This window comes from Capra hircus, chromosome 2, assembly GCF_001704415.2.
Source record: "Capra hircus breed San Clemente chromosome 2, ASM170441v1, whole genome shotgun sequence".
NCBI classification, from domain to species: Eukaryota; Metazoa; Chordata; class Mammalia; order Artiodactyla; family Bovidae; genus Capra; species Capra hircus.
In genome coordinates, this window is record NC_030809.1 from 46,883,258 (window position 1) to 46,908,213 (window position 24,956).

At 39.5% G+C, this 24,956-nt stretch overlaps 1 protein-coding gene across 2 annotated transcripts; it reads left to right on the forward strand.

Annotated features, from left to right (window-relative positions):
* On the forward strand, nt 76-24,689 carry KCTD18 (potassium channel tetramerization domain containing 18). 2 transcript variants are annotated; one of them, XM_018061159.1, is made up of 7 exons: nt 76-163; nt 2,949-3,183; nt 5,043-5,254; nt 7,533-7,726; nt 8,876-8,970; nt 16,956-17,058; nt 21,877-24,689. In XM_018061159.1, exons 2-7 carry the CDS (start codon nt 3,024-3,026, stop codon nt 22,379-22,381), a joined length of 1,269 nt encoding a protein of 422 aa, XP_017916648.1. In that variant the 5' UTR covers nt 76-163; nt 2,949-3,023; the 3' UTR covers nt 22,382-24,689. The 2 variants fall into 2 exon arrangements, with proteins under 2 accessions (XP_017916648.1, XP_005676394.2); XM_005676337.3 differs by lacking the exon at nt 76-163 and adding an exon at nt 801-888 and having other exon boundaries at nt 21,877-23,542.

Sequence of the window (24,956 nt, forward strand, 5' to 3'; positions counted from 1 at the left end):
ATCCCGGGCGGGGCTTCCTTTCCCCGGCTCTGCCGGGACGCACGGGGGCGCCGCTGGGCTCGCGCTTCTACAGGAGTTGCCGAGCAGCAGAGGAGGCGCTCACTTCCGCGTCGGGCCAGGCGGCGTCCGGCGGCGGCGGCGCCCACGGCCAGGCGGGCCGCAGGTCAGTCGGGGATGCCGCCTACCCTGCCTCTCCCATCCGGAGGATCGGGGCTTTGGGTGGGCCTCAGGCCCGGGAGGCGGCGCGGCGCCCTGATGAAGGGCCCGGGCCGCGCTGAAAACACGGGCTGCAGACTCGGCTTCCGGCAGATTCGGGATCCCCGGAGTGCGGGGAGACCCGGCGGGGCTTTGTGGTGTCCCAGCCCCTCCCCTTTCGTCCAGCGTCATGGGAGGAGCTCGAGGCCCTTGAGCAGCGTTTCTCAAAGTAGGGTCCGCTGGCGAACTCCTGACCCACCTCATACTTTCTGAACCGGAGTCTCTATCGTGGTCGGGGAATCTGCATTTTCAGCAAGCCTCCCTGATGGTTTTGATGCAGGTGGTCACAGGACTGCACTCTGGGAATGCTTTCTTAGAGGACTGGGCACTTCCGACTCCCTCCAACCCAGCAGGGAGCCCAAGTGGGTCCATTTGAGGATGGGGCCCTATGACTGGCCTGGAAGTGGTAGTCCTCTGTCTTAGGGGTTCTCTTGAATCCTTGCGCTCAGGGTGCTGCTGTGTTACTGTTACCATCAGCAGGAGTCTTCAGATGGACAGATGTTTAGTGAGTGACGTGCCCGGGTCAGGAGCCTTAGTGAGAGTGCTGAAGGAGGCCGTGTGGCGTGCGGCTGGAAGAACTTGGAGTTGGTCCAGCTGTCCTGGATTGGGGCAGACTTCACCATTTATAGCAGGGTGCGCATTCTTTTATCTTTCTCCAGTGTCCTCACCTGGAGAAGGCAATGGCAACCCACTCCAGTACTCTTGCCTGGAAACTCCCCTGGGCGGAGGAGCCTGGTACGCTATAGTGCACGGGGTCGCGGAGAGACCGACAGGACTGAGCGACTTCACTTTCATGCATTGGAGAAGGAAATGGCGACCCACTCCAGTGTTCTTGCCTGGCGAATCCCAGGAACGGGGGAGCCTTGTGGGCTGCTGTCTATGTGGTCGCACAGAGTCGGACACGACAAATGACTTAGCAGCAGCAGCAGTGTCCTTACCTGTCAGTTTGGACAGGAACGCCTACCCAGTAGGACTTTTCTGTGAATTAGGTAAAATCAGCCCAATGACTCCTACAGTGGCTGGCACAAAGCACTCAGTAAATGGAAATTGTTAAGGGTGACGCTAAGGGTTGGATGTCATCACCTACTCCATGGACATGAGCTTGAACAAACTCCGGGAATTAGTGAAAGACAGGGAAACCTGGCATGCTGCCTGCAGTCAGTGAGGTCTCAGAGTAGGACACAACTTAGCAACTGAAGAAGAACAATAGAGGTGATGCAATTTATAGTCCCCCAAGCCAGAGATTTAGTCAAGTGGAATAGTATGTGGAGAGGGGTACAGAGTATATCTGGACAACAAAGATTCTGACTGGGGTTGCTTGGGAAGTTCATGTAACCAATGAGGTTTGCCTGCAGATTTGAAGAATAGAGAGGATTCCAGGGAGCTGGTAACAGGGACAGTGTGAACCAGTTCCACCCCAGGCCTCAGAAGTGGTTCTTTCACATGGTTTGTTGCTGGGCTGCTGCTTGGACTTATAGGCAGTGTAGGAAGTCACATTGAAAAATGGATTTTGAAGGCTGGACTGTTGGCCCATAATAGTTTCTGTCTACTGATTATGTTTCACACGCATGCTGTTCCTCAGACTCTAATGGTCTCCTCTTATTTCATTGGAAGTTGGCTAAATTGGAGCATCTAGGAAAAGATCATAGGTGATGGCATGGGTGAATGGCCATGGATGCCGTGGGTGTAGTTGAGCCTCTTGGCAGCCATTTTACACTTGCTATGAAAGGTCCAGATACATTGGGAGTGCCTTTTTCATCATGGTATTGTTTTAGATTCCATAAAACACTGCGGTCACCTGTGGTTCACCTATCTCCAGAATGGATTAGGAAATAAAAATCTATAAAATGTCTGCAAAGCTTCAGCTATTTTGGAGGGAAGAAGCCAGATGATTTACAGTTATCATTTTGTTCCTCTAGACCAGTTTGTGTGTTGGTATGCATGGAATTCTAACCTTCGTTGACAAATTATATTTGCTTAATTTTAGAATTATCATTACCATTGTTAGTAATGTCTGCTCTTAGGTTTCCTTAAATCTCTGGAGCCAATATAACGTCTTTCAGTATATACCTTCTGGTAAATTTTTATATCATTATAGATGCTATTTATCATTTATTGAGTACTTACTTGGAGCCAGAGACTGTTCTACATACTTTTAAAATTTTCTTGTCAGTCATTCCTGTGATAGTCCTTTAAGGGAAGCATCATCCTTACCTCCAGTTCAGACATGGGGAAACAGGCAAAGGAGGACTGATGTTTGCCTAAGGTCCCAGGATAGTAAGTAGTAGCGTCTAGTAGCCTGATTCCATGGTACATGCTCATAACCTCTGCAAGTCTGCATTGCTCCCTAAGACTTATTATAGTTTAAAAAGATGTGTGAATACAGGAGATCATAAGCACACCTCACCTATGCTCTAAATGTAACAGACAATGCATTAGGTATCTTGTTTAGTTCTTTAAGCGTCATCTCAACACCTCGATTTGGTTATAATAGTTTAGTATCATTTACATACTTGGGGACAGTTTTCCAGCTTCTCAGAATATCTGAGACTTCTTTTCTGTTATATAAAATCCTTCAATTCAATATGGCCAGTGCTGAGGAATTTGTTTAAAATCACATTTGACTGTATACTTTTTATTCTATTTCATGTATTATTGGAAATGTCAATGGTGATTGTCCTTTGTTTTTACAGAGGGGGACTGAGACCACATTGTTTTGCAGTTTCTGAAAGTATTTCAAGGCAAAACTTTGGGTGTTGGAGAGAGCAATGGAAGGTCACAAGGCAGAAGAAGAGATGTTAGATATTCTTCGACTGAACGTGGGTGGCTGTATTTACACAGCCAGGCGCAAGTCCTTGTGCCGCTTTAAGGATTCAATGCTGGCATCCATGTTCAGTGGTCGTTTCCCTTTAAAAACAGATGAATCAGGTAAATACCTCAAGTCTATAAGCATGATCATGAATATTCATTAAAATAGTCTAGTTTAAATTCCCTTTAATTTTTCTAATTAGGACAGGATGTATTAGCTCAGTATGCTGATTACTAAGATCATTAGGACTGTATGGAGTTTCATTAAGTACCTGGAGAAATTAAATACCAGTTTCTAGAATATGTGATGCTGTTGCTAAAAGTTGACAAAAAAGTGAATGTATATAAAGGTCAAAAAGTGAAACTGTCCAGCTCTTTGTAACCCGATGGATGGTAGCCCGCCAGGCTCCCCTGTCCATGAGATTTCCTAGGCAAGAGTATTGGAGTGGGTATCCATTCCCCTCTTCAGGGGATCTTCCAAATCCAGGGATTGAACTCAGGGTCTCCTGCATTGCAGGCAGATTCTTTACCATCTGAGCCATCAGGGAAGCCCATATACAGTCCAACCATGGATCTGACTTGGGAGATTAATTGTATTTGGAAAGGTGTTCCATTTATGCAACTCAGTGGGTCTTTGTATTGAGCTTAATTAAAATATATTATATGCTTCTGTTTGTGTTCTTCAAGTTAAAAATTGTGTTTCTTGGAGAAAGCAGCTGGCTTCATAGCTAAGGGCAGGCACTGCCAGTGTAGAATTAGTGTTAAATTCACTCCTAGCCCAGCTGCAGAGCCTTGTGTGGGCTGACATGTATGTCATAGAAAATGTCAGTGCAGTGATACTATCAGTCACCCATGGGAGAGGACTGCAAATTGGTGTTTCAGAAGAAACTGTAAAACGCAAGATTAGGGTCCTAGTGCGGCTCTTTGCTTCAAGTGTTTTGGGGTACACTGAACCTACTGCTGGTTGTAAAAATTCAGCAATGCAAGTAGGGCTTTTTTGTACATCCTAGGGATTCTGGGGCTCAGAGCACCCACCCTTGCTTCTGTGTCAGACTGAGGAGTTCTGAGCCTGAAGGGCTGTTAGTATCCCTGGGTCTTGTTTGCCAGATGAATGGCAGTTGAAAGAATGGAAAACTCACTGATGTGTGGTGCCCAGGACTTGATGTCCATCTGGACAGAAAGGCTGTAGTGAAAAAGTGGTCAGAGGGAAGTGAGTGTTTCCTCTGTCGCAAAGTTTATACCTTCTTAATCCTTTTATTCCAAACTAATCAAGGGAGAAACGGAATTATTGAATAACCTCATGGTGGAGGTTTAGTCACTAAGTTGTATCCGACTATGACCTCATGGACTGTAGCCTGTCAGGCTCCTCTGTCCATACAGAAGTATTAAAAAAAAAAAAAATTCTGCTGAATTGTCTTAAGAAAAGCCCTTTTTCATAAAGTAGTACCCGCATAGCATTTCTCTTTTAAAGTTTAGTACAAAAGGACAAGCCTAGTAAGTCCAAACATATGATGTGTCCAGGTCTTGGAACCATGGGTTTCTGTGTCAGTGACACTACAAGTTGATTTGTACGATCACTGACATACGAATGCCAGACGTAGTAATGAGCACTCATATACCCTCATTAGGGAAGAACTCCATACACCTCTCCTGGCCTAGCCAGGAGAAATTAAAATTCTAGAACTTAGAATTCTACCAGCAGTCTGAGGCTTCCATGGTCTTTGTGGTGGCCAGCAGTGGGAATGTGGTCATTGTATCCAAAATTCCTGATGGAGCGCAGAATACATTTTCCTATATAGTAGGTGTGAATACAGAGGATCCCTAAATTTGACTAAATCTACTTGAACACATGATATTAACTTTCTTATGAGAAAGAAACATTTCTACTGGTAGAGGTCTGCAGTTTTAGTTTAACATGTTGAAACTTTATCATGGTTATTTGTATCTAGGCAATAATTTTTGAACTGAATGTTTTCTAGGAGCTTGTGTTATTGACCGTGATGGACATCTATTTAAATACCTTTTGGATTATCTTCATGGAGAAGTTCACATTCCTGCAGAGGAGCAAACTCGGGTTGCTCTGCAGGAAGAAGCTGATTACTTTGGCATCCCTTATCCATACAGCCTGTCTGACCACTTGGCCAATGAAATGGAGACATATTCTTTAAGGTCAAATATAGAACTTAAAAAGGTCTTGGCATTTTCTTAAGCTTTAAAATATATATATGAATATATAATATTCATTTATTATTCACAAAGCAGTGTATGTTATTTTGCATAGCCTGTGTTGTAACATAAGCCAAAATAAGACAGTTTTACATCTTACAATTTTTGAAGTTGTGTTTCTTAATTACCAATATTCATTTTAGGCCAAAATTCTCTTCTAGGAAAGTATATTACAAAGCCACTTAAAGGTTTCTGGAGTTTTTATTCCTTGTTGAAAATTTACCACTTTTTGATGGCTTTTTATTTTTAAAAATAGAACTCTTCTACTCTTGAAGTTCTCCTTAAATTAAGAGCAGCACTGTAGTATGTAAAGATATAGTGGTAATAATTTCTTTCCCAAAATGATATTTTGAAAGGATAAATGTGTTTGTTGCTTAGTCATGTCCAACTTTGTGACCTCATGGACTGTAGCCCACCAAACTCCTCTGTCCATAGAATTCTCCAGGCAAGAATCCTGGAGTGGATTGCCATTTCCTCCTCCAGGGGATCTTCCTGATCCCAGGATTGAACTCATGTCTCCAGCATTGCAGGCAGATTCTTTACCATCTGAGCAACCAGGGAAGCATAATTTTAAAAGGATGGTGATGAGAAATAAAAGATTGTATAAAATCTTTCACCTGATTGAGTGTAGCAGTTGATTATTAAGTTGAAATATGTTTGATTAGTTCACCTTGAGATGAGTAAATCTTTTTTTTTAAACTGCTTCTATTTTAAATCACATTTTAAAGGTGTTTACATGATTTGAACAGCTTCATCTGTTTTTTTCTCACTATTAAGTATCATATTTGTTATTACTTAGCACTTTGGGGCATCTAAGAAAAGTATTTTTCCTAAAGAATTGTGCATAGTGAAAACTGATCTGAATTGGTCTGAATTCTTTTGACTTAGACGTCAGTGTTTAGGAGAGCAAGTTGATGGTATAGTTATTAGGAATGCAGCATGAAGAGAAAGTTGATTTGGTTCCAGATTCCCTTTGGGAATGTGCATGGTTGTATAGATTCTGGTACTGGAGTTATTTGTAAATTGAGTTGTTAAACAGTCTCTTGGTACTGTTTGTCGCATCTGCAGAGTGGGGCTAAAAAAAAAAAACCTAACTAGGGTTAGTTGGGGTGGATTAACATTCACCTTTGTAGTCTTTCATTTCTGATTTGTATGCACAAAGGACAGAGCATGCATACGTTCATTCTGCCAGCCAACTCATATTTATCTCACATAAGACACTGTTCTGGGGACTGTGTGGGACATTCAGTTTTTGCCCTTGAACAGTTTATAATGTAGTTGATGATTTTCACTGATGTGCAAGTGAAGATAAAAGCCAATTCAGGAATTAGATAGCAATATTAAATGCAACACACGTTAGGGTCCTCTTTTCCTTCTCTGAGTCAGTAAATAGTAAGCATCTCCTTTGTGTCAGACCCTTTTCTAGGCACTTGGGATACAAAACCAACGAAACATTATGGCTCACAGCAGTAATGCCATTTCTCCCAGGGAAGGCCTGAGCCACCCCACCGGGTGAAGTCCTCGTGCTCTGTGCCCCTCAGCACCTCGTAGGCTGAGGTAGCACTTATTTCACTGTGTGCTGATGACTTATTTAATGTCTGTCTGCTCCATCAGCTATAAATTGAGGAGGGCTGGGACCCTGTCTCCAGGACCTTACACACATAGTATTCACACATGACTTAGTATTCAAGTGACTGAATGAATAGGTGGATAAATGCCAAATGAGTTCAGATAGTAGGCATTTAGTTTCATATATTCATATCCTTCAGTGTGAAAGACAAGTTAATCTGGTTCATCCATGATTGGATTTTGAGTTCAGAATAAGCATCCACCATGGGGTTAGTGAATAGAAGGTAAAAAGAAAATTAAGTCAAATGGAAAATTTGGGGGAAAAGAAAGAATTCTAACTTTTAGTGATCATATGAAGATTTAAAAATGATGGTGATAGTGAGTCTAGAGGAGGAGGAAATGAGGCATAATTTCCTAGTGGAAAAGGATTCTCTAGATGAAAAGGTGTTGGATTTTGGGATAGTGAAATGCCCAAGCCCCCTCTACAACACCCCAAATTCAACGAATGTTTTGTTTTTTAAAGGCATAAAAAGTAGATTATATGTTTAGTCTTTTTATTTCCCTCACAACCAAGTGAAATGATAGCTTTACAGGAAAGTAATGGAACAAATTCGTTTTTACTTTGCTCCAGAGTTAAATTCAAACTTTATAGGTATATATATTTTTTGCTTCAGGCTTTAACAGACTTCTGTGATTCGTATGGTTTAGTATGCAATAAACCAACAGTTTGGGTTCTCCACTATCTTAACACATCTGGTGCAAGCTGTGAGAGTAGAATTATTGGTGTATATTCCACAAAAACTGATGGAACAGATGCTATTGATAAGCAGCTGGGAGGAAGAATTCACAGTAAAAGCATTTTTAAAAGGTATGTCCATATTTAAATATGAAAAGGAACAAAATAAATCTTCGTCTCTTCTTTTTTTTTTTTTTTTTTAAATCTTGGTCTCTTCTAAGAGGTGTTATTGAGTTTAATATGTGGTTGACTAGGAAAGACCATCAATACTTCTCAACAGACAGAGTGAGTTTCATAGCTGTTGAGATAAGCCTGCTTCATGAAGAGATTGCAATTCTGGCCATTTGTTATCTGTAGAAGCAATAGGCTATCCACCTGGTCTTACTGGTGGTTCTCAGCTGGGAATAGTCACCAGAATCCCCTGAAAGGCCTTATACAGAGAGAAAAGAAAGAAGAGAAAAGCCATATGCCTGGGTGTCTCCCCTGGACTATATGCCTGGACAGTACTCCCCTGCTCAGTTCATGAGCAGAAGCCTGACCTAGAAGTCAGCAGGCCTGCTGAGTGACCCAGGACTGGCCTGTGTCTTGGTGTCCTGGTTTAAGAAATGCCAAGAGTCATACATGACTGAGTGACTGAACTGAACTGAAAGGCTTTTCATCCAGTCTCATCCCAATTTGAAAATTCTATACCTTGAGCATGTTAAATTCTTAAGGGTTGTTCTGTTAATGTTTTCCTTGCAATCTTATTTATGCTGGTCAATTCACCTAGCAATTCTTTTTTAATTCTCTGGGAGATTGGACTGGGTCACGTATTAGTGACTAATGCATGACCACATGAGCTTGCTTTTTAGACAATTAATATATCATCATTTTCTGAATTCTTTACAGACAGAGATGTTTGTGTATAAGTACATGGCATAGTGTTAGAAAAGTTTTAGTCAAAGTTGAACCTTTTCTAACTTTGCTGGAGTTAGGTGATTTTTTAGAAAACTTATTTTAAAGATTTATTAGTTTGTCTACACAGTTTATATTATGGAGTTAACAAATACTTTGCCACAGTAAAAAGAGATAAAATGTAGATTAGTATGTAAGTTTAGTATATTATAATAATATAGCATGTCGTATATATATGCTTAAGGATCACAGAAGAACAACTACTCAGTACCGACATATTTTTTTCCTTAATTAACAAGCACTTATTAAGTATCTTATTTGCTGTATACATATACATACATTCATACTTAGGTAGTATATTTTCATTACCTTTTGCAATATTTCTAGGGAGGCGGGAAATAATGTTCAGTACATTTGGAGCTATTATTCAGTAGCAGAATTGAAGAAAATGATGGATGCCTTTGATGCCTGGGAAGGAAAAGGTACAGTACAATTTTTCTATTTCAAGGCAGAAGGTAGACTTTTCCTTAATAAGACAAAGCAAGGTCACATACTGCATTGCTGTTCTAGAGAATGTAATTTTTGGTGTGGGTCCAGGTATTTGTCACCTCATAGTAACATTGAGGCAGTTTACTTAAAAAATTTTAAAACTCATGCATTGCTGGATATTATTAATAATTTATAGTTCAATAACCTAAAATATTCTTTTGTTAGTTATGCTTATTTAATTCAATTTAAAAAGAGTTCCTGTAACACCTTTTGGGTACCTAGCATTGTCCTAGGAAGGATACATCTGCATTAAGCATAAAATGTATAATCAAAAGGAGAGAGAGAGAGAAAATAAAAATAATGCTGGGAAGATAGCTAAAGAGCCCTTAGAAAATAAAATATTCTTTAAATGCACACTTTGAAATTTGACCATTTTTACCAAGCTGCTAATGTGGGTTGATAATAATACTCCTACTTGATATGCAGTGTGATACGTAGTTTACACTTAGTATCTGTTAGTCCTAAAACTTTGTGCTGTTTACCATTTATTGATGAGGAAAAGAAGTCTCAGAGAGGCATACCACTTGTTATAGATGGCAGAGAGTTAACTGTTCTATGCTTAAATACTTTTTTTCTTACTTAACATGTATTAACACTTCAGTATTCTTGCCTTGAGAACCCCGTGAACAGTATGAAAAGGCAAAATGATACGATACTGAAAGAGGAACTCCCTGGGTTGGTAGGTGCCCAATATGCTACTGGAGATCAGTGGAGAAATAACTCCAGAAAGAATGAAGGGATGGAGCCAAGCAAAAACAATACCCAGTTGTGGACGTGACTGGTGATAGAAGCAAGGTCTGATGCTGTAAAGAGCAATATTGCATAGGAACCTGGAATGTCAGGTCCATGAATCAAGGCAAATTGGAAGTGGTCAAACAGGAGACGGCAACAGTGAACGTCGACAATCTAGGAATCAGAGAACTAAAATGGACTGGAATGGGTGAATTTAACTCAGATGACCATTATATCTACTGCTGCAGGCAGGAATCCCTTAGAAGAAATGGAGTAGCCATCATGGTCAACAAAAGAGTCTGAAATGCAGTACTTGGATGCAATCTCAAAAATGATGGAATAATCTCTGTTTGTTTCCAAAGCAAACCATTCAATATCATGTTAATCCAAGCCTATGCCCCAACCAGTACCGCTGAAGAAGCTTAAGTTGAACGGTTCTATGAAGACCTACAAGACCTTTTAGAACTGACACCCAAAAAAGATGTCCTTTTCATTATAGGGGACTGGAATGCAAAAGTAGGAGGTCAAGAAACACCTGGAGTAACAGGCAAATTTGGCCTTGGAGTATGGAATGAAGCAGGGCAAAGGCTAATAGAGTTTTGCCAAGAGAACACACTGGTCATAGCAAACACCCTCTTCCAACAACACAAGAGAAGACTCTACACATGGACATCACCAGATGGTCAACACTGAAATCAGATTGATTATATTCTTTGCAGCCAAAGATGGAGAAGCTCTGTACAGTCAGCAAAAACAAGACCAGGAGCTGACTGTGGCTCAGATCATGAACTCCTTATTGCCAAATTCAGACTTAACTTGAAGAAAGAAGGGAAAACCACTAGACCATTCACGTATGACCTAAATAAAATCCCTTATGATTATATAGTGGAAGTGAGAAATAGATTTAAGGCACTAGATCTGATAGACAGAGTGCCTGATGAACTATGGACAGAGGTTCATGACATTGTACTAGAGATAGGGATCAAGACCATCCCCATGGAAAAGAAATTCAAAAAAGCAAAATGGCTGCTGGGGAGCCCTTACAAATAGCTGTGAAAAGAAGAGAAGTGAAAAGCAAAGGAGAAAAGGAAAGATATACCCATCTGAATGCAGAGTTCCAAAGCATAGCAAGGAGAGATAAGAAAGCCTTCCTCAGCGATCAGTGCAAAGAAATAAAGGAAAGCAACAGAATGGGAAAGACTAGAGATCTCTTCAAGATAATGAGAGATACCAAGGGAACATTTCATGCAAAGATGGGCTTGATAAAGGACAGAAATGACATGGACCTAACAGAAGCAGAAGATATTAAGAAGAGGTGGCAGAAATACACAGAACAACTGTACAAAAAAGAGCTTCAGGATCCAGATAATCACAATGGTGTGATCATTCACCTAGAGCCAGACATCCTGAAATGTGAAGTCAAGTGGGCCTTAGAAAAGATCACTACGAACAAAGCTAGTGGAGGTGATGAAATTCCAGTTGAGCTATTTCAAATCCTGAAAGATGATGCTGTGAAAGTGCTGCACTCAATATGCCAGCAAATTTGGAAAACTCAGCAGTGGCCACAGGACTGGAAAAGGTCAGTTTTCATTCCAATCCCAAAGAAAGCCAATGCCAAAGAATGCTCAAACTACCACACAGTTGCACTCATCTCACATGCTAGTAAAGTAATGCTCAAAATTCTCCAAGCCAGGCTCCAGCAGTACGTGAACCGTGAACTCCCTGATGTTCAAGCTGGTTTTAGAAAAGGCAGAGGAACCAGAGATCAAATTGCCAACCTCCGCTGGATCATGGAAAAAGCAAGAGAGTTCCAGAAAAACATCTATTTCTGCTTTATTGACTATGCCAAAGCCTTTGACTGTGTGGATCACAAGAAACTGTGGAAAATGCTGAGAAGAGATGGGAATACCAGACCACCTGACCTGCCTCTTGAAAAATCTGTATGCAGGTCAGGAAGCAACAGTTAGAACTGGACATGGAACAACAGACTGGTTCCAAATAGGAAAAGGAGTACGTCAATGCTGTATATTGTCACCCTGCTTATTTAACTTCTATGCAGAGTACATCATGAGAAACGCCGGGCTGGAGGAAGCACAAGCTGGAATCAAGATTGCCACGAGAAATCTCAGTAACCTCGGATATGCAGATGACACCACCCTTATGGCAGAAAGTGAAGAGGAACTCAAAAGCCTCTTGATGAAAGTGAAAGAGGAGAGTGAAAAAGTTGATTTAAAGCTCAACATTCAGAAAACGAAGATCATGGCATCTGGTCCCATGACTTCATGGAAATAGATGGGGAAACAGTGTCAGACTTTATTTTCTTGGGCTCCAAACTCACTGCAGACGGTGACTACAGCCATGAAATTAAAAGACGCTTACTCCTTGGAAGGAAAGTTATGACCAACCTAGATAGTATATTGAAAAGCAGAGATATTACTTTGCCAACAAAGGTCTGTCTAGTCAAGGCTATTGTTTTCCCAGTGGTCATGTGTGGATGTGAGAGTTGGACTGTGAAGAAAGCTGAGCACCGAAGAATTGATGCTTTTGAACTGTGGTGTTGGAGAAGACTCTTGAGAGTCCCTTGGACTGCAAGGAGATCCAACCAGTCCATCCTAAAGGAGATCAGTCCTGGGTGTTCATTGGAAGGACTGATGCTGGAGTTGAAACTCCAATACTTTGGCCACCTCATGCCAAGAGTTGGCTCATTGGAAAAGACCCTGATGCTGGGAAGGACTGGGGACAGGAGGAGAAGGGGACGACAGAGGATGAGATGGCTGGATGGCATCACCAACTTGATGGACATGAGTTTGGGTGAACTCTGGGAGTTGGTGATGGACAGGGAGGCCTGGCATGCTGTGATTCATGGGGTCGCAAAGAGTTCGACATGACTGAGCGACTAAACTGAACTGAACTGAACATGTATTGATATCTGTTAGGTGCAAGCACTATAATAAGTCCTAAAATTATCCAAAGAAAAATAAGACACATCTTAGTCCTCAAATGATCTTGAAAGCTGGTAGAGACGACATTGCAAGTCACATAAGATTGAATAGAGAACGGAAGAGCCTTTTAAAAACTCTTCATCAAAAAAATAAAAAAATAAAAAATAAAAACTCTTCATCAGCTGTTCCTCTTTCAGGCAGGATGCTGGTCCCAATCCTTTTTTCCTTAGTCCCCCGCCAACCCCCACTTTTCCTCCTTTTTCTTTTCATATCATGCCCCTGAAACAGATAGGATGAAGTATAATGAGCAAAGTGCTATTCTCTCTAAGCTTATTACTTGAGACTTAATTGACTTTGAGACACTTGGGCTTAAGTTAAGGAACACCTCCCCCACCCTGGTGTTCTCAGTCTCCTTTTGTGCCCCTGGACTGCCAGGCTGCCCAGGAAGCTTTGGGAGGGCCTGGCTGGGATTCCTTCTCCACTGACTCAGGAAGCTGGGATCTCTGACTCTAACAAAGCATGTATGTGTGACTGACTTTAACTTTTTAGAAAGCATGCTATAAAGTATTATTGTTATCTTACAAAAGTTCTGGGAGGCCTGTGGAAAGCCGTAATACAGGAAACAGAAATGAGAGAAAGAACTATTGAAAGAAAGAAGATGAAAGTGAAAAAAGTATGCAAGTGTTAGCTGCTCAGTTGTGTCCAACTCTTTGCGACCCCATGGACTGCAGCCCTCCAGGCTCCTCTGTCCATGGAATTCTCCAGACAAGAATACTGGAGTGGATTGCCATTTCCTTCTCCAGGGTATCTTCCTGACCTAGAAATTGAACCCAGGTCTCCTGCATTGCAGGCTGATTCTTACTGTCTGAGTCACCAGGGAAACCTTAAGAAAGCTTTAAATACCAGTAAAGAAGGATAGGTTATTTGAGAAACATGCTTGGGAGAAGAACATAACTTTAACCTCACAGCATTTATCAAAATACTACCAGGTAAATTTATGAATGAAAAATGAAACTTTTATAAACCATAGTAAGATATAAGCAAATAACTGATTTCTTAATTGGAAAAGAAATTATAAGCTTAAAATGAAACATAAAGAGAAAGATAAATTTGCTTGTACAATATTTAATGTATTAACTTTAAAGCATAAAACATTATAAATAAAATTTTAAAACTAATTTAAAAACTTGCATGAAAGTGTTACGTTAAGCAAAGATTATCCTTACAATAAATAGTTTATTTAAATTGACTAGAAAATCAGTTCAACCCTATTAAAAATAAAGGTATAAGATTCATGACCATAAAATTCCCAGAAAAGGAAATAAATGCGTCAGAGGTTCAAACTCATTATTAATGAAATATGCATTAAATGAGAACTATCTTTATATACCAGATTAGTAAAGATTTCATACATTCTTGGCAGGAGTAAAATTAATATTACTTTTTTGGAAATAATTTATCAGTACATATCAATAGCATCAATATTATTCATATCTTTTGACTCAGTAATTCTACTTCCAGAAATCTACCTTATAGACATAATCAAATGCAGAAAAAGGCTGTTGAACAGAGATGTTCAACTAGGCATTATTCACAATAGGGAAAAAGTAAAAACAATGTAAATGTTTATAATACAGGGCTAAATACATATTGGCACATCCACAGGATATAGATGGGATATAGCTATTTGAATTACCTTGAATAACTTTTTTTTTAATAACTTTTTATATTGATGAGTGCCTATGATTAAGAAATGGTCAAAAGTAGGAAACAAAATTAAATATAATGTTTTCAATTATGTGCATATCACATGAATAGAAAAAAAGACTCGAATGACATACATCAAAATGTCACGAGCCATGACTCCTAATCCCTTAATTAGAAGTGATTTTAATTTTTTATATGTACTTGTATATATTTTCCAAGTTTTATACAATGAGCATGAATTATATAGAAAAAAATAAAGTTTTAAAAATAGTTTGCTGTGTATCCATATAATGGAGTTCTACTCAGAAATAAAAATAAATGACTATTGATACATATCTCAACACGGATGAATCTTCAAAGCATCACGCTAAAGAAGCCAGACACAAAAGGCTGCATATGTCATGTATGATTCCGTTTATGTGACCCTCTGGCAAAGGCAAAACTAAGGAATGGAGGGCAGGGCATTGACTGTAGAAGGGCACAAGGCAGCTTTGGAGGGTGATAGAAATGTTGTATCTCTTGATTGTGGCCGTAGTTACATGACTGTACACACTTGTCAAAACTCAGAGTACTTAAAAACAGTGAATTTTATTTTATGTAAGTTATATTTCAATAAACCTGACTTAGAGGTGAAAACTTACTGGATGCGATTAAGGGATGTTTTTGTGGTGTTTAAGTAGGTTTGGGAGTATGATCAAGAAGTTCTAGAAAGTTGCCTTAAAATGAGGTCCACAGACTTTGAGTATTGGACATGATATATATAATAATTTATGGGCTTACCTTGGTAAGTTGGTTGTTATTACTGGACCTTTAATGATTAAAAAGAAAACGCCAAATTCTTTCTTGGGATTTAAAGATTACTTTTGTTTTTAATGCCAAGCCATTTTTATTCAGCATCATTCTTTAAACTTTTTCTAATGTGTCTATGTATAGTTTTTATGGTTCTTTTTTAAAAAATTGAGGTGAAATTCACATAAGAATTAAAGTACACATTTCAGTGACATTTGCTATACTAACAGTGTGTATAACCAGCGCCTCTGTTTAGTTCCAAAACATTTCCTTCACCCTAAATGGAAACCCAGTATCCATTAAGCAGTTCCTCTACATTCTCCTCTCCCCTCAGCCCCTGGCAACTACCAGTCTGCTTTCTATCTCAATGGATTTGCATATTCTGGATTTTTATATAAATTGAAACCTACAATATATGACCTTTTGTGTCTGACTTCTTTCACTTAGATAATGTTTTTAAGTTTCATAAGAATACCTTTTCAGCTTTCAATCAGAAATGTATCAAACTAACTGTTACCTATAGAATAAACAACAAGGTCCTATTGTCCTGAATCCTGTGATAAACATATTGGGAAAGAATATGAAAAATAATATATACATATATATGTATAACTGAATCACTGTTGTACAGCAGAAATTAACACAGCATTGTAAATCAAGTACACGTCAATAAAATAAATTTTAAAAAGAAACTGCAGATTTAAAAATTATGTGAACTTGACTGGAATCTTGGCTTACCATATTAACTCATTCTTTTTTCTTTTTTTAAAAAAGACTTATTTATTTATGTTTGGCTGTGCTCTGCTCATTGCCGCGTGTGGGCTCTCTCTAGTTGCGGTGAGCAGGCTTCTCATTGTGGTGTCTTCCCTTGTTGCGGAGCACAGGCTCCAGGCACGCGGGCTTTAGCAGTTGTGGCATGAGGACTCTAGGGTGCTGGCTTAGTAGTTGTGGATCACGGGCTTAGTTGCTCCGTGGCACGTGGGATCTCCCCAGACCAGGGATTGAACCTGTGTTTCCCGCACTGGCTGGTGTATTCTTAACCACTAGACCACCAGGGAAGCCCCTCAGAGTATTCTTGTTTGAACAGGTGCCTATAAAGTATTGACACCTCCTGTTCATATAGTGGTTGCCTTTTATAAAGTGGTTCACAAAATTTACCTGAATTGATAAATACCTCACAGCAACCTAGTGAGGTAGAGAGGGCAAGTGTTAGAACCCCCAGTGTCCAGTCTTTTCACGTTACTACCAACACTGTGACTTACGATAAAGGTACCGAACATCTCTTGAGTGCTAAGTCTGTGCCAGGCCTTGTTCTAGGCACTTTGCTTTTATTTTCTCATTTAAGGTTTGAATTCTCATCATCATTTCACAGATGAGGAAATTTGGGCATAGAAAAGTTGTTAACTTTCCCAAGGTGTTATGATTAGCGAATGATGGAAATGGGATCCAGACCCAGGCAGTCTTGGCTCCAGAGCCTGTGGCCTTAACCAGCATGCACTCAGTTGCCCAGGTTTATATAGTGGCCTGCTGATTGTCAGTGGCGGAGCTGGGCTGGCAGCTCCTCGTAGACCCAGGTCGTGAGCTGTGTCCCTGCTGCCCTGGCTCTTTGTGGGACCTTTTCCTTTGTATACTTTTTGTTAAACAGGAGGCATGAAGTTTAAGGTTTTCCTGGCCAGTTTTATACAAAACAATGTTGCTGAATCTTTGGCAGTGGACAGCGGTTCTCTAAATTGTCTTCTATCTTCCAGGTGTTAGCTACTGGCGGGTACCTCACGAGCTGATAGAATGCTGGACTCTGGAAGAGCGCCCTTTACTTGGAAGCCTGAGTCACATGGCTCCAATTCGAAAGAGGTTATTCGTTCTCTGTTGGTTTATTATTATTAATCTATCACCTTTATTTTTACTGCCTTTATTGGGAGAATAAATAATGGTTCTGAACCTCACTGAGCTTACTAATCACCTTGATAAATATTCTGACTTACCATCAAAATATAAATCTAGATAAATGCAAAGTTACCAGAACTATGTAAAAAGTAGAAGTAATTCTTTAAAACTGAGTTATATAGTTTATTATTATTATTTGGGGGAGAGTCTGATTTTAAAAATACTACTGGACACAGTGGGAATGCTGTGGTATTTTTCCCCACTAAAGTGAAATCTCAGGCTTTATTGGCAATAGTTAAAAAAAATGTATTAGACTTAATATTTGAAACTTCCTGTGATTTACTCTGAATTCTTTTCTGTAACCACAAATACTAATAGCATTTTTATTTAGTAGTATTTTCTTATGTTCTATGAAATAATTAGCATTAAATTCACTGCACATCTGTGTCTTTCACTGTGCTTTTACATACATTTAAAATTATTTCATTTTCATTGTCTGGGTATTATTTGTGGCTTTCTGATGTTCTAATTTCTTGATCATCTATTTTAGACTTTGTTTCTGTCCTCCTATGAAATTTCAAACTGCTTTCTTTTACTCTCTGAATCTTTCACAGAATGCAGAGAATTTTACTTAGTGTTTAGTATTAATCCTATATTATTAAAACAGGTCTTTTTTATTAAGGGTTCTCATTTTATTATCATTATTTCTTTTTGCCATCTGAACTTACAGCGAGCAGATATCATTTGGGTCTAGAGCAGTGGTTCTCAACCAGAGGCAGTTTTGTTATCCAGGGGATATATTTGGCAATGTTTGGAGACACTGTAGGGTGGGGGATGCTGCTGGCATTTAGAGGTTTGCTTCCTAGAAGGCAGAGGGCAGCCCCTCACAACAAAGAATTATTGAACCCCAAATGGCAATAGTGCTAAGCTGGAGAAAGACGGGACTGGAGTCTTCAGTGGAAGATGCATGAAAAATGCGAAGCAAGCAGAAGGGGCTTTATGGAAGCTCTCCTCTATGTTGGTTGTCTTTCCTCTGGGATTGTATTAAGCATTATTTTTGATTCATGGTCAAGATGGTGATAATGATGACTTAGCAGCACTTGTGAGGTCCCAAAGAACCATTTTTCACCTACAAAATTTCAGTTGTGTTCAGTAGAGTTTAAAGGTCAAATATATTCACAGTTTTCAAATCAGTATGCTATTATGATTCCATTTCTAAGAATCTGATGTTAAGTACAGCTAACTCCAGCTTTCTTTTGTTTTCTTTTGGTTTTTGTGGAATATTTTTTCCGATCCCTTCACTTTTAGTCTGTGTGCATCCTTACATATAGAGTGAGTACTTTGTGGGCAGCTTATAGATGGGTGCTATTGTGTGATCTATTCAGCCACCCTATCTCTTTTGATTGGGGAATGCAGTCTGTTTTCATTTAAAGTAATTATTGATAGGTATGTATGTACTTAATTCCTCTGAAGTAGGAATCGGCAACCTGCTCCAGTATTCTTGCCTGGAAAATTCCATGGACAGAGGAGCCTGGCAGGCTACAGTCCATGGGGTCACAAAGAGTCAGACATAACTCTGTCAGACTGAGCACACACGTACTTATTTCCATTTTGTTAATTGCTTTTTGGCTGTTTTTGTAGTTCCTCTCTGTTGCTCTGTTATCTTGCTCTCTTCCTTTATGGTTTGATAACTTTCTTTAGTGGTACAAATTGTACCACTATTTGTACGTATCAATATTTGTACTATCCCATGCCATGTTTTATGTTTTGACGTCATATTTTTATACTGTTTCTTAACTGATTATTTTAATCAAAGTTATTTTTATTACTTTTGACTTTTAACCTTTATATCAGCTTAAAGTGATTAATATACTACCTTTACTACATGTTTACCTTTCCAGTAAGATTTATTCTTTCATATGTGTTCTTGTTACTAATTAGTGCTCTTTCTTTTAAGCTTAAAGAAGTTCCTTTAACCTTTCATGTAAGGCTGGTTTCAGTTCAGTTCAGTCGCTCAGTCGTGTCTGACTCTTTGAGACCCCATGGACTGCAGCACACTAGGCCTCCCTGTCCATCACCAACTCTTGGAGTCCACCCAAACTCATCACCATGAGTCAGTGATGCCATCCAACCATCTCATCTTCTGTCATCCCCTTCTCCTCCTGCCCTCAATCTTTCCCAGCATCAGGGTCTTTTCAAATGTCAGCTCTTTGCATCAGATGGCCCAAGTACTGGAGTTTCAGCTTCAGCATCAGTCCTTCCAGTGAACACCCAGGACTGATCTCCTTCAAGATGGACTGGTTGGATCTCCTTGCAGTCCAAGGGACTCTCAGGAATCTTCTCCAACACCACAGTTCAAAAGCATCAATTCTTCAGCGCTCAGCTTTCTTCACAGTCCAACTCTCACATCCATTCACGACTACTGGAAAAATTGTAGCCTTGACTAGACAGACCTTTGTTAGTCTCTGCTTTTCAATATACTATCTAGGTTGGTTATAACTTTCCTTCCAAGGAGTAAGCGTCTTTTAATTTCATGGCTGCAGCCACCATCTGCAGTGATTTTGGAGCCCCAAAAAACAAAGTCAGCCACTGTTTCCACTATTTTCCCATCTATTTGCCATGAAGTGATGGGATCGGATGCTATAGAAGCTCTTTAGTTCTTCACTTTCTGCCAGAAGGGTGGTGTCATCTGAATATCTGAGGTTATTGATATTTCTCCCAGCAATCTTGATTCCAGCTTGTGCTTCATCCAGCTCAGTGTTTCTCATGATGTATATAAGTTAAATAAGCAGGGTGACAATATACAGCCTTGACGTACTGCTTTTCCTATTTGGAACCAGTCTGTTGTTCCATGTCCAGTTTTAACTGTTGCTTCCTGACCTGCATACAGATTTCTCAAGAGGCTGGTTTAGTGGTGATGAACTCCTTTAGCTTTTGCTTGTTTGGAAAACTATTTTCTCCTTCAATTCTTAATAGTAACTTTGCTGGGTGGAGTATTCTTGGTTGGATTTTTCTTTCTTTTACCACTGCGACTATATTATGCCGCTCCCTTCTGGCTTGCAAAATTTCTGCTGAAAAAAATCTCTTGATAATCTTATGGGGGTTCCTTTGTATATAACAAGTTATTTTTCTCCTGCTGCTTTTAAGATTTTCTTCTTTAACTTTTGACATTTTAATTATAATGTGTCTTAGTGTAGGTCTCTTTGGCTTTACCTTGTTTGGAATTCTCTGGGCTTCCTGGATCTGGATGTCTCTTTCCTTCTTCAGCAACGTAATTTTCAGCTATTATTTATTCAAGCAAGATTTCTTCTCCTTTCTCTCTTCTTCTGCTGCTGCTGCTAAGTCACTTCAGTCATGTCTGACTCTGTGCGACCCCATAGACAGCAGCCCACCAGGCTCTGCCATCCCTGGGATTCTCAAGGCAAGAACACTGGAGTGGGTTGCCATTTCCTTCTCCAGTGCATGAAAGTGAAAAGTGAAAGTGAAGTCACTGAGTCGTGTCCAACTCTCATCGACCCCATGGACTGAAGCCCACTAGGCTCCTCCATCCATGGGATTTTCCAGGCAAGAGTACTGGAGTGGGGTGCCATTGCCTTCTCTGTCTTCTGGGAGCCCTGTGATGTGGATGTTAATTTGATGTTGTCCCATAAGTCCCTTCAGCTATCTTCAATTTTTTCACTCTTTTTCTTTCTGCTAATCTGATTGGGTGAATTCCACTGCCCTGCCTTTGAGTTGAGTGATTTTTTCTTCTGCTTCATCTGGCCTGCTGTTGAACCCCTGTAGTATATTTTACAGTTCAGTTATAGTATTCTTCAGCTCTGTGACTTCCTTATATTTTTCATATCTTTGTTGAAGTTTTTCACTGTGTTCGTTCATTCTTCTCCCAGTTCGGTGACCATTTTTATGACCATTATTGAACTCCTTATCAGCCAGATTACTTAATCTATGTTTCATTAATGTCTTTTGGTGAGGTTTTATCTTGTTCTCTCATTTGAAACATTTTCCTCAGTTTTTTCATTTTAGTTGATTTTCTGTGTTGATTTCTGTACAGTAGATGAAACAATCACCTGTCCACCAGTGTTCCCACTTCAGACTTTTTACAGGGAATGGTAACTCAGTTCAGGAATCTTTGAAGGTTTGTCCAATACTTCTCGAATTCGAAAAGCATTGAACTGTACCGTGGGTTTTACTAGTCTAGCAGTTCCCAGAATGTGTTCTGTAGCATGCTAATTTTACTGGGTGCCAAAGGTTACATTACAGAATGATTGGTAAATGGAGTCAACAAAGCTAAATAGGTGTCTTTACTATAGAATCTTTGTTAACATAGAGTTTAAAACCTCAATAGAATAAAATACACACTTAGCATTTCTCAAGTTTTATTTGTGAAACCCATTTTTTCCCTTAATAAATCTCTTGTAGCTGCCTTTCTAGGAAAAACAACTTGGGACACTCCTGGTTACCCTCCGGATTGCATCAGGCTTTGTGAGAACAAGTGTATAATTCTAGTGTAACACTTCAGATTTTAACCTATCATTGGTTAAAATATCATTATGCATGAGTTTAAAAGAGTGTATTTAAATTGAAACAATCTTCTGCAACCTTGCTAATTTATTTATTGACCTTGGTGGGCAATGAGAGATGAGGTAGGTAGGTTATACGGCTAAACCTCTTGCCTCAAATTCTTGACAAAAACCTTTTTGTTCACCTTGAAGTTAAACTTTGGAGACATTTTCATTAGCTATTAAACCTGTAAATGCTGACAAGGACCCACTTCTGTATTTACAGGCGACTAATAGTCAATGAAGAGGAAGAAGAAGGTGTGAACTCTAAGACCGGACCTAAGCCAGTCCGATTTTTGGGTCCTTCCACCAGCACCCAAATTAAGGTCAAGAACTCTGCTTCCATCAGGGTGTCTCCAGCCAGTGCCCCCCAACCCTGGCCCCGAGCAACAGCAAACCTGGCCGCAGGAGGAAGGGCAGCGCAGCGCTCTGCCCAGTCGAAAGCGCCAACCCCGGTGGGGACCGGGCTGCCTGGGCATCCCCAGGCTGCACAGGGGACTGGGGCTGCTGAGAACGGGGCCGCGCACCTACCTCCAGCTAAGGTTCTGCTCTCGGACAAGACAACCACCCCGCACCGAGTGATCAAACTGAAACGGACTCCCCTGTGCGCCACTGGGTCTTCCCTGCCTGCCTGCACCACACCCAGGCCGGTGGGTCCCCCAGAACCGTCCCCTGATGCCCTTAGCCCGCTGGGCACATGGACCGAGAACGGGCAGGACCAGACCAAGTGATGGAAATGGGGACTCGGGACCGTTTGCCTCTCCAAGCTTCCAACCCCGTTAACACAAACAAGCAGCTCTCTTTCCCCATACTGTCTAGGTGAACACTTAACGTTTCTATTTAGGATGATTAGTGTGAAGCAGGAATGGAGGAGGGAGACTGTAAGTGGTTGGGCCTATGTTTACTTCTCATTTTCCCAACGTTTAAATTATTTGTCTAGGGACAGTTTTAATTTCAGGTTTTTTAATGTGTAGGTTTTTTATTTTTTTAATGCTTAATTGGTATTCAGGCAACAAAACAGCTGGGCAAAGTCAAACCTAGGAAGCCTACTTTGTTGCTGAAATAATTATAGATTTTAGGCACTTATTTGATGTTACTCATTTCAGCGGAGAGATAAAAGTGAAATTGAGCTTAGCTCTTCCTGCCGGTAAAATAGAGAGGGTGATTTAGTGCTTCCCTGTGCTACGTGCCAGATGGGGAAGATTTGAGAGAAAATGTAGATCAAGGTGAACTCCCTGCAGGTGACTCTCAGACTCAAGAGGTAACATGAAATGATGGGGAGGGGAAAAACAGTAATTTGAGATCACACTTTGACTCTCACTTAATGGAACAGTTTTCTTTCCTAGATTTACTTTTCTTACTCTTTTCCCTTAGCAGATTTATTTTATACATCACAGGAAGATTTCTTGGGTTTAGAATTATATAACATGTTTTTGGACTGAATGGTGAAAGTATTTTATTTTCATTTGGATCGTGAAGTTTTCAAAGTACTTTGAAAAAGAAAAAAAAATTCAACTTTTTAACTAAAGTTAGTATTTTTTTTCCAGAAATGACTATTAAAAAGTTACTCTGATTATACAATATGGTTTTTATGCATAAAATTTCCACATAATTTGAATTTAGTATTTTAAAACAGTATTTTGATTAATCTTCTATTTTTTCACAGTTCAGTTGTATGTGTTTACACATACATGTTATATTTTGTAGTTGGATCACATATTTTTATCTTTAGTGAGCAGTATGTTTTCAGTGTGTTAAAAATAAGTTCATAAAACAGGATACTTTTTACTCAGTGCTTATCATTGTACTTGCATTGATTTAAAAGACTAAAGTAAATATACTCAAAACATTGCTTTCTATTAAATAAAGCAAAACCTTTCCGTAAAAAGTGATATTTTTCTGTAACTGTACTTATTTTTAAGTCCTGGAGCCCTTTAGTAGTTTGAAAGTTTGTTCATTTATATCTGTTTCTGCTCACAAAATTGCTTTCTTATATAGTTAATGTATGAAATAGTTAAACCAATTTGGATAGCTATCTGAGTACCATCAGCTTTTAAAAATAAATGGTTTATTTGGGTAGAAAAAGTGAATATTTAAAGATTCATGAATGATAGTCCCCTGGGGAATATATAAAATATGCAGTCACCTTGAAAAACACTAAAATCCAGGTCTACTGAAAATTAAAGACCATAGTGAGTTTTCAGTACTTTCATTTAGGATATTATTGGTATTGCTTGATCTATGACATTTTGAATTGCTGATTCATATAAGAAGATTTTGTAGTAATAGATGTGTATTTTATACATAGTAAACATTTGTCTGGAGAGGAAACATGTTGAAAGTTAATCATCGTTGACTCAGTTGACAGCCTGCCTTTCTTTGCACCAAGTAGTTTAAGGGACATCTATTGAGCAGATTTGGCCTTTACAAGAGGTGAGTTTTTGGAATAACTACTGGGCCATGGCACAGCTAAAGTGGAAAGGTACAAACTTTCCCTTATAAATATCAGGAGTCAAAATGCTCCTGGAACTTGAAAATTACTTTATTTTGGTGTGATTGGGGCGGGGGAGTGGGGGGGTGGTGCGTTCATTTTGCATGAAGAAACACTTTCCCTAATACCAGACTCTACAAACATACGAGTTGGCAACTCATCATAATCCCTGGCCTTTCCTGGAAAATAAAAATTTTTTGAATGAAAGAATGCTTTATAAAATAGTAATTCAGTATCATTACTTTGGAAAAGTAGGTTTGTGCAATTGTTGGGTCAAAGGACACAATAGAAATTCTGAATGGGATGAGTTAGGGTATTTAAGTATTGTTCATTCTTTTTTATAAAAAAGATAATTAACTATGCCCTTCTAGGTAATCTGTGTTGAAAACTGGTTTGCCCTGATTAAAACTGGTTAGTTATGCAGTGGAAAGCCTAAGGTTGACAGTAGGAATCTACTGAAACAGTTGTTGCATTTGTATTTTTAAATACCAAGTTTCTGTTTCAATATTGCCTTATGTTATAGTTTTAAAGTATTTTCATATATTTTATTTCATTGTGTTTATTTTGCTTTTTAGTTTCAGAACAACATAATGAAGGTTAGTCTTTCCTAGTCCTTTAAAGATCAGGAGGATGAAGTTAACATAGTTAAGACTGTACAATAATAACTGCGCTACTCCCAACTCACATTTTAGCTTCATAATCTAATTTTCACAGACTGACACAGCATCACTGACCAAAGGAAAAGCTAGATGTAACTAACTTCACATGTCTGTCTTCTAGAGGGACTCTGCCACCTCTGTACTGGCAATGCCTGG